This window comes from Pipra filicauda, unplaced genomic scaffold, assembly GCF_003945595.2.
Source record: "Pipra filicauda isolate LSUMZ 115617 unplaced genomic scaffold, ASM394559v2 scaffold36_size6622888_pilon, whole genome shotgun sequence".
Classification (NCBI taxonomy): Eukaryota; Metazoa; Chordata; class Aves; order Passeriformes; family Pipridae; genus Pipra; species Pipra filicauda.
Genome location: NW_024104498.1, coordinates 2,055,236 through 2,065,720, shown reverse-complemented (window position 1 = coordinate 2,065,720; position 10,485 = coordinate 2,055,236). Strand labels below are relative to the sequence as shown.

At 37.7% G+C, this 10,485-nt stretch overlaps 1 protein-coding gene across 14 annotated transcripts in view; it reads right to left on the bottom strand.

Moving 5' to 3' along the window:
• The window catches only part of FUBP1 (far upstream element binding protein 1), a 33,452-nt gene that overhangs the window by 9,145 nt on the left and 13,822 nt on the right, over positions 1 to 10,485 (bottom strand). For 4 of the 14 annotated variants that reach the window (XM_027744081.2, XM_027744086.2, XM_039384681.1 and 1 more), the window contains 3 exons: positions 10,125 to 10,199; positions 5,942 to 6,087; positions 798 to 4,399 (listed from right to left, as the gene is read on the bottom strand). In XM_027744081.2, the coding sequence (XP_027599882.1) occupies positions 4,361 to 4,399; positions 5,942 to 6,087; positions 10,125 to 10,199 (260 nt within the window). In that variant the 3' untranslated portion in view covers positions 798 to 4,360. Of the gene's footprint in view, positions 1 to 797; positions 5,553 to 5,941; positions 6,088 to 10,124; positions 10,200 to 10,485 lie in introns of those variants that run through there. The other 10 variants (XM_027744087.2, XM_039384683.1, XR_005564818.1 and 7 more) reach the window with 9 other exon arrangements.

Here is a 10,485-nt window from a genome sequence, read left to right as displayed (position 1 = left end):
AAAGAGCACTCATTACTTCTTGCTTTAAAATGGGCTTGCATTTAAACTGTTGTGCTCTGCCCGACCCATGCAGATGATAATCCTAAAGGAAAACCATCTCCCTTAGGTTTCTCGTGCTCTTCATAATACCAACACTGCCTTGGAAAACTTCTGATTTTTTCACTGATTAACTGATGCAGGGACAGGTGGTGACATTTATGATTGGCTCATATTTTAAGCTTAAAAGAAACAAGCTCTAAGAAAAAAAAGTTTTCAGAAAGTGCCTGTTTTCTTCATCTTAATGCAATAAATTTATTGCCCCATCTCTAATCATTGTCTTAAGGCTACTGGACTATCTTTCTCTTAAGGCCTCTTGACATCAACATTGATGTCACTGTGCCAACACCATCTGAAACAGATTCAGCTTCTTTAGGAGTAACTTTACAAAAAAATAGTCACATTTTAAATGAAAGAACACGTGTACAGGCCTGGACATAAAGACAAGGCAAGCTGCAGTAAATTAAAGTTCTGCGGTCATTTCAAAAAGAAATTTCCCCGTGGCAGAACCTGCTGCTCTTTGTCCAGTTCCCTACTGGAATTCACTCTTCTGCCTCCAGAAAAAATGGTAACGAGCTGCACTAATTGATGTTTTCAATTAGTACTTCCCCTAATAGCCATATAAACAGATTTTCCTTCATTTCATGTGGGTGATGCTCAGTCACAGAAGTACTACTTGCTGCAGTATTTTTCCTCTGAAGCTGTTATTTCAAACTAGCAGAGGCAGGGACAGGAGCGTAAAAAAGACAAAAACATTGCTATTATTATCCATCAGTTTACATTTATTGAGAAAAACCATACAAAAACCATTATACAGTTAATGTGTACCCATATTACATACAATGTCAATGCAAGCTCAAAACCACATTTTTGTAAAGCATTCAATTTACCTCAAGTCCAAGCTGCATCTCCCTAAGACACTGTTCCCATCACAGTTGCCTTTTAAAGCCAATCTTCTTTTTACACACGGGTAGTTTCTGCAGAGAACACTTTTCTCAGGACGAAAAGGCATTTCACATGCACGCAAGAGAAATATTTGTGCACACATGAGAGTTTCACAAGCTATTACTAGGGAAGAGGGAATCCTGGCAATTGTATGCTTTCTGCAAAGCCCAGTCCTCCCTTCCTCCCCCCACTTCCAGAAAAAAAGCAAAATAAAAAAGCTTTTAGCATGCAATGGAAAACTTAAGAATTACTCTGGAAGAGAACAGGGGAGAACAGTTTCTACCATCCAATAAAATACCAGCAGAAAAAGATGAAATATCTCAAGATTAGGCTGTGCAAGTGAATCATGATCCTGTCTGCCTGGACAAGTGAAGGAGATGGCTTATGATCAAGCTACACTGAAGATTATCTACCTGATATTTTGGTTTCTGTCCTAATGAAGTACAGGCTGCAGGAAGCGATACAAAAATGCTTTTCCTACTTAGAAAATTATGCTTGCTTTGTCAGCTTTGCACACTTCACCTTCTGCTGTATTTGTGGGACACTAAAGGGTGGGGCTGGGCTAAGTGGGGAACATTTCCAGACACCTTTTGGACAAGTTCACTGCGTTTCTAAGGAAGGCCAGTTCTCTCTCTGGCTATTGGAGAGCTCCAATAATCTCCTGTTCTCCCAAGAACTATGAGTTTGGAGACAGAGGTGAAAACTAAACACTGTCTTAGCACAAAGCAGCGTGGCTGTAAGGCCAGCAGTGAGAGAGCTGGAGTCATACACCTCAAATGCTGCACACAAGAACAGCCCACCTTCCACACACTCCCAACATCCCAACACACCGGCTGCTCCTGCCCTATCTCCTCCCACAGGCTAAATGAACAGCTGGAAGACTGTTCAAGGTATTTTAGGAGTAACAGTTGAAGAAAAAAGTACCATGTAAAAAGGAAGTGAACAAATGACTCATCCCCACACTAAATTCACAGTATCAAACTCTAAATGGAACACACACCTAACCTTTTCTCATGTCAAAAATGAAGTTACATGTTAAAACTACAGATGAAATACTAAGTGGCTTGAGAAACTGAAGCACAACTATTAATTTAGTTCAAAAAATTAAACTTGGCTGTTTAGAAGAATATAAAGTAAAATAGATGGTTTATATTATTCAATCACAGTTTAAAAAAAAAAAAACGTAACAGATTATGGAACATTTATGGTCAAACAAAGAATACTTCAAAGAATGAAAAGTGATCAGAACAAAAATTATACCCTACACCATCATGTATGGGATACATTGCAAATCTGTTATGCTTTTGCCAATTTTACCTTCCACATGGAGCCCTTCTACGGTCCATGCTCATCGGCTCACCAATGGCATACACTCAAAGGATTCCTCTTTACTGGTAGTAACTATCTCAGGACCTGATTCTATGAGCTATGATTTGGTGCTTGCAGCATCTTCAGCACTGTGTGTGAAAATGAAGGCAGGATTTTTGAATATTTTTCTTTGATGTAACAGATAAGCAGGACTTTTGAAAGAGGAGCAGCACATTTTAGAAACAGAATAATGAACAAAAAAAACCCAAAGATGCTGCTTTATGTTAAGCTAAAAAAAAAAAAAGAAAAACCAACAACAAAAACTCAAAACAAAAACCTGTACCAGACCATCTGTAAGACATATAACATTTTATACTATCAAAATATACAGCAATTCAGTTAAAGTATCAAGAAACAGGATACACTGACTGCTATATCAATAAAATAGTATTTGCTGTACTGTTAACATTTAATTGGTGCACATGCTTGTTCAGTTATAAAACATACTGACCTCAAACTCCACAATCTGTTTTCCTACCATGTCAAGTATGAATAAGCAAACTAAGTTATCTAAAGATTCCACTAACACACTATAACTGTAAGACAAGTTATCGAGTTCAGTGATAACAACAAGAATCATATTCTTTACATTAGGTCTGATGGGTTTAAGTGGGAATAGTGCCCTAGTATAAAAAAACATTTGTGAAGGCTGTTGACATTTCTAACCGAAGTAATTCCTGCATATTTTAAAGGTTTTGATTCTTTAATTGCAACAATTAGCTATTTGAGGAAAAATAACAAAAATTACTTAATTCTGATCAAGTTCAATTACTGCAATCTAATAATCTTTTTAAAAAATAAAACAAAAAACAAGAAAAAAGAAAAAAATACATATTTACCTAGAAATATAAACAGTTGTTTAAAAACTTAAGACTTTCCACTGAAATGGAACCGTGAGTAACAATGCATTTGGGGAAGCAGCAGATTGCTTTTCAATACACAACCACAAAGATCTCACAGGGACAACATTAATGTACTGAAATATATTAATTTATATACTTCCTTAGGTTGTGCTTACCTGTTGCTTTTTTGCAGCAGAACCTAAGGTGGAAGGTCTGGGAAGGCACTGTGAAGTATAAATAATTGCACTGTTTGCAATTAATAAAGATTTTATACCTTAAATGAATCAAAATCAACAGCCTCCATTTTGTGACTGATAAAGAATCCAGTGAATTTAATTTTTGCTCAGTTTAGTACATAATAAATGCACCATTCTGTAAGGTTATCTACAAAATACCATGCAAAATACCTGAACTATTAAACTTAATGCCCTACACTAAAGATAGCAAATACTGTCCTAGCCTTTTGCAAGCTACCAGCATAATTCCTACTTTTAAAAGGGATAAAAATAATTCCTTCTATTTCTACAGCACAATACATACATTGCTGATTACCTGAATAAACTACTTCAGTTTTCAAGCCTTAACTTTTACTTCTCTGTGCAGCCACCCTAAAAAAATTTATTCTCAAAGCAACAACATGGTGTTCCAAAAAAATAAAGCAATTAACAGTTACAGAATTATTTAAAACATACCTACATCACTACATATCCACAAACTATCTGAAGACAAAGACAACTTCTGTCTAACAAGTGGTTCCAAAGACTTCAATGTTACGATATGCAAACTTTAAAACACTGAATGACAGCTGTCTCAGGAGTACTAATGAAAAAAACTCTTACTCAGATAAACAGAAACATGATTTTCTTTAGCTATTGCTACAAGTTTCAGGAATACTTACCCACAAAGCTCATATTATGTGTATGTATATATATATATATATATATATAAAAGCAAACCTATGGTTCTGAATTAAGAAGCAATTATGATTTCCTAAGATATCAGCACTGTATTCCAACATAATAGTCACACAAGTACGGCATTTGCATTATGTGGAACATTGACAAAAAGATACTGTTGCAGTTCATCAATTTGTCATTCTGATGTACTTACAGTGCAATGCTCCTTGAAGGAACAATCAAGGATGATACACAGCACAGTCCTCCTCACCCCTATAGAGCTAGTTCTATACTGGCTGGATCAAACCTGCACTTCAACAGACAATGGCAAGACAGACTGTAGTGCATGTCATCTAACAGATGCAAAGAGCAAACATAGGATTTCAAGAGAATCAGCTTTTCAGTATGAGCATTAGAGCAATAAGAAGTTTCAAGTATATATAGAAAAATAATCAGTCGATTCAAATACTTGAATATTTACAAAAACAGAAGTTATCTGCTCTGCAGGAAGTTCTCAACCGCTCCCACCACTCAAACAAAACAGCGTTTCAAGGACAGATGCAATTTTTCTAGCTACTATGCAAACCACATTGACTTTCTACACTGCATTTTGAAGTGGACTACTTTAAACTGAAGGCTTAAGCACATTACACTTAAAAGTAAGTTTTATAACTAGTCTGAAAAAATCCATAAAATAGTTATGCAGGAACAGTTCTGAAGCACTCGTTAAAAACAAAAGTTATCTGTTATAGCAGCTGCACAGGTCTGAAACAGTGGTCATGTCTAAAGGAAATTTCACTGTTAATGCAATGGAAGTATGCCAAAAGATCACCTTCTTAAACACATGCAGTTTGAATCAAATAGAAAGAAAATTAAGGTATCAAGATTACTGGTGCTAGGCAGCAAAATACAATGAATGAAAGAGATCCTCCATCTACAACTATTCTGCAAGAGGGGAAAAACATGCTAACGACAAGTTTTTAAACTCAACAAGGTTTCACCGGGGGGGGGGGGAAAAAAACACAACTCATTTGTGTACAGGTACCTTGATTCAGCGTTGCAAATCAATCCTATAATTCTGCAATACCCACATATCCAACTTACCGACACAGGAGGTTTCATATTATTTATTGTAAAGCACAAAACAGGCATTTTTAAAAGTGATAAAGTATACATTGAAAAAGTACATTTATATCACAAAGCATTGACCACATAATTGCAAATACATTTGCTGGAATGTGTACATCTACACTAATACTAAAAACAAACCATTTTTTTTCATTTCTACACAGAAATATTACCTCCTATCAGTAGTGATAGATATTTTGTACATTTTCAAAAACACTATTTTTTTTTAACCAAAATTAAGATCTTCATCAAGGCGTCTGCATCCATACATTTAACAAAGGTTTTTTCCCCCACACAATGAAGCAAATACTGTATTGTCCACTTCTTATTATTGGCCCTGTGCAGAAGAAATACATAAGAGATACACAAAAAGTTAAAGAAAATCCTTTAAATCGAGCTAACTCAGGAGTGAAGCCTTTAAGAAAGAAAAATTGGTTAATGTAAATGGTGGTGGCTTCTTGCATGGTTTTCAAAACCCTGGGAGGAGAAAGTTTTTCTTTTTTTTTTTTCTTTTAAAAAAAAAAAAACAAAACATAATCACCAAACATATGGATAGATACAAAACTCAAGTTATCAGGTAAACAAAGTCATCTACTTAATTATTCTGAGATCTATTTTGCTAGAAAAAAAGATGCATACTCCAAAAGTAACAAAGCAGGAGACATGCAAAAAAATATCTACGACCACTGAACCAGAAGCCAGGCAGAAAACACTCGAGCACTGTACCTGTGGCGCTGGAGGGTGCTGGGGCATCCCCTGGGGACTGGTCTGGGCGTAGTAAGCTGCCTGCTGCCTGTAGTACTCGGCCCACGCCGCGCTGTAATCCGGCTGCCCGCCCGGAGGAGCCCCGGCGGGGGCAGGAACTGCCTGACCTGCAGTCATTGAACACACATTTGGTGGTGCAAACTTCAACAGCTCACTGCCTGGCAAAGCTCACCCAGCAATATTCCTCCAAGCAGTCTGAATAAACTTGTGCCTGCTTTCTTTTGACCTCCGAGATCATCCAGTCCAACCCTTGATCCAACCCCGCTGTGGTTCCCAGCCCATGGCACTGATGCCACATCCAGTCTGTCCTTAAACACCTCCAGGGATGGAGAATCCACCACCTCCCTGGGCAGCCCATTCCAGTGTCTGATCACCCTCTCTGGAAAGAAATTCTTTCTAATCTCCAACCTAACCCTCCCCTGGCACAGCTGAAGACCCAGCCCTCTTGTCTTGCTGATGGTTGCCTGGGAAAAGAGACCAACCCCCCCCTGGCTCCCCCCTCCTGTCAGGGAGTTGCAGAGAGTGAGGAGGTCTCCCCTGAGCCTCCTCTTCTCCAGGCTGAGCCCCCCCAGCTCCCTCAGCCTCTCCTCACAGCACTTGTGCTCCAGTCCCTTCCCCAGCCTCGTTGCTCTCCTCTGGACCTGCTCCAGCCCCTCCATGTCCTTCCTGAGCTGAGGGCCCAGAGCTGGACACAGCACTCCAGGGGTGGCCTCACCAGCGTGATTCCTGTGTAAAGTCAAATTGAGGAACCACGAGGACAGTTTTTTCTGCCTCTTGATTCACACTCATGATAGTTTAAAGCCTGCTGATCTGAGCAATGGCAGCATTTAAACATACATAAGGAGGCAAAACTTTCTGTACTCCATCTAGCCTGATTTTACCTTATTTTACAGGCTGCACACTCACAAGCTCAGCACATACCAATTCATACACTCCCACAATTCTGGTATCCTTCGTGCAATGGCTGGGACACTGCAGATCACATTTTTCAAAAACAGCAATAATTTTTGTAAACATTTACTCCAGCACAGAACACAGTCTTGAAACCTCCTTCCAACCTTTGCTAAAGCTCCAATCCTCCAGAAATAACAGTGCATACACACAGTGTGCACACACCCTCCCAGACCTACAGCTCGGAACTACTGATCCTTGCAACAAAGCCAACTGGCAGATTAAAAACTCCAACACTGACACACTGATACACCAGGACTCTGCAGCATATTACAAACCCCAAACAAAATCACAGCCAACCTTTTAGGACCTCAGTCATGCTGTTCTGCCAAGGAATATTTGTCACAGGCAGCTTTACCTCCTTTTTCCCTAACTTCACAAACATCAAATACACCCCGCTTAGCACCACTCTCTTCACCACTTTTTATCTAATTTTCATTTTTATTGCCAGCTATTCACACTCTCCTACACGTGTAGACTTCCAATCCTCTCAAACACATGAAGTGTGAGCAGAGGATGTGAACATTTGGCAAAGCACCATCCTGGAAGCCACCAACACACAACTTTCCATTTTCCAACCATCTACACAACTGCCATAACTTTTCCACTTACAATGCAGATAAGTTATAAAAACCCATCCATCTTTTTGGGGGTTATACAGTAAAGCAATTGTTTTCCTAGAAAATCTTCAATTTCTCCAAATCTTTAGAGCTGTAAGCACATTTTAAAAGTTGTAGTTTACCACAACTTAAAATAATTAATCAGAAGTGCATATTGTAACAAAAATGATCTTTAATATGATTACAAATTATCCCAGGACACCCTTTTCTCATGTTCACTATTAATTTAATAATTGTAACATTTAACTTATTGTCAGCACAGCTGAATGTCAAAGCTAAAGGGGTTTTTTGTGCATTAAAACTCAAGAATTTTCTGACATTCACCAAACTATCTCAAGGCAGCACTGAAATTCAAGTAATAAATCAAATATGGCAAATTTAACATCTACTCAAAGATGTCAAACTGGACTTCTGTCCTGAAATGGGTATTTTAGGTACAAGTACTTCTGAACCTACACAGGGAAACTCAGCAGCTTAGTCCAAATCTCCCTTCAGTGCAGGAACTGCACTGGAACAGGATGTTGTTCATACCCAAATCAACAAATTACACTGATAAACTTACAGACAAAGGAAACACAAGAAACACAGAGTAACTCCCCTTCAAGGAAGGCTGAGAAAGAAAATGCCACCAGATTTTACAACTCAACATCACCGAAATTCCAGCAAGAGAAAACTGTGTCTTCTTTCCTGCTACAATCATGAGGAAACTTTTAAGAGCAGTTTCACTATGTTATTATGGAATCCCTTAACTATGTAAGTCAAGCCCACAATATACAGGAATGACTTTAAATGATAAATGTACAAATTTCAATGGAGACATATAAATAATTTACTAAAACATGATTTCATGTTTAGAAGGAACAGTTATTCTTGAAAGATTTTTATGGCCCAGTTACACAATCTTTATTTCAGATTTTCTATGGAAAAATAAAAATACCATGTCTCCAACTCAAGGTAACAGCATCTTTATGTCTTTGAAAGCTAAATTATTGTCTTGTTACCAGGTAATACTAAAGGGAGATTTAAAAGACATTTTCTTGATTTATGAAGTAGGGTACAAAGCAACTGGGTCATCTACAAGATCCATGTACAGCACTGAGAGCTCAGAGACCACATGAACCTGCTGCTGGGACAGCCTTCCTGTTCATCAGATCTTCTACTACTTAATATTATTGGAGTATCATTTAGGATTAAACAGCTCGAGCTGAATTCCTCTTTTCTAAGTGGATCTTAAGAGAAATGGTATCTACCCTATCAAGATTCTGAAGCCAAAAGTTCTCATGATTGACAGTCAAATTACACAACCCCAGACATCAAGAGCTCTCCTTCAGGCCAACAACTCAATCCAAACTAGAAAAAGAAATTAAGATCAGAACTGCCCTCGTGTTTTTCCTCTTATTTGATTGTATTGGTATTTTCTAAATTTTGCATTTTAAGTGCAACTATTTTTATCTCATAATTTTTTTTTTGGATTACACTCCTTTTTGGAATTGCTCCCAGAAACTCTCCCTACACCTTCTGACTAGTTATGATTTAATCAGAGCAAGTGCAAGACTAGTGCAACCCAGACTTAGCTTTCCAGAGATAGCAAATTAGAAAGATTGCGGAGCCCCTGCCAACAAATTACATTATTTTTAAAAAGACTATGTTAAACACCCACAACTTTACATTTAAGAATGTGACCTCAACTGACAGAACAATAAAGTGAAAATAAATAGTTAACTGAACCAGGAAGAAGGAAAATGGAAAGGCCTATCACATCTTAGAGATCTAGTGTTTGGGAGTTCTGCTGGCATTTACTTGGTCTGATCCACAGTTCTTGAAGCAGAAAATGTACATAACAATTATTTACTTCACCAATTCTGCTGTGTCAAAATAAAGACAGTTATGTCTTGGCAAATAATTCAAGATGAACATGGTAGAAAGTTAAGAGGAATTAAGCATGGTAATAAATCTAAATGCAAATAATCAACTGCACCAGCAATTGCATTTTGGTAAGTCAGCTCAAGCAAAATACTTGAGGAAAAAAGTTAGCAACAACATATAACCTGTAGTTTAAATGCAGGTCTAAAGTGCTGCAAAGCTAAAGCTATTTACAAAAAAAGCACTAGATATAAATGAAAGCTAATCATGATGGTTTTGTAACCTGGAACACAGAAAGCAAGTTACAAGGAAAAAGAAAAATCACAGGTTATCTGAAGAGCATTAGGAAACAGCTGCTAAACAAGAAAAAACAGCTTCATAAAGTAGATCAAAGTTCAACTCCAAAACTTAGAAACTATACTTTAAAATAGTCAGATTGAGGCATTTAAAAGATGTTGTTTCCCAAGGATTAAATACAGACATCTCAGTAAGTATGAAGTATTTTTGTGAAGCCATTACTACCATTAGTGCCAATAACTGCCTTAAACACAACATGAAAGTTGAGTCTGTTTTTCAGCAGGGCCTTCAGCAGTGCACACTTCAGAAGATATGGGGATTGTGCATTTTAATTATTTTGAGGTAAAAAAGCAAGCAAGCCTCCTAAAACATTCCACTAAGTAACAACAGGAAAAAACCCCTTGCACACTTACCCATTTTTTTGTAGTACTCCTCCCAGGCCTTGGTATAGTCAACTTGCCCTGCTGGTGCTGGATTTGGCTGATCTCCTGAATTACATTAAAACCAGTTAGACAAAAACTACTGAGGTTTGCTTCATACATACAAATCATCAACTGAAATTTTCAGGAACAATCCCAGATGACAGCACTCAAATCTGATGCTACAAACCTTTGTGGTAGAAGCTACTACAAATATAAAGTATTAGCAAAAGATACCACAAAGGAATGTTTAAAGTGCTCAGCATGTTTTCAAGATTCAGGAAGTGCACATCACTCACAACACAAAATACTATCCAAATTCAAGTGGTAAGCCTCATCCAGGCATAAGTTATAA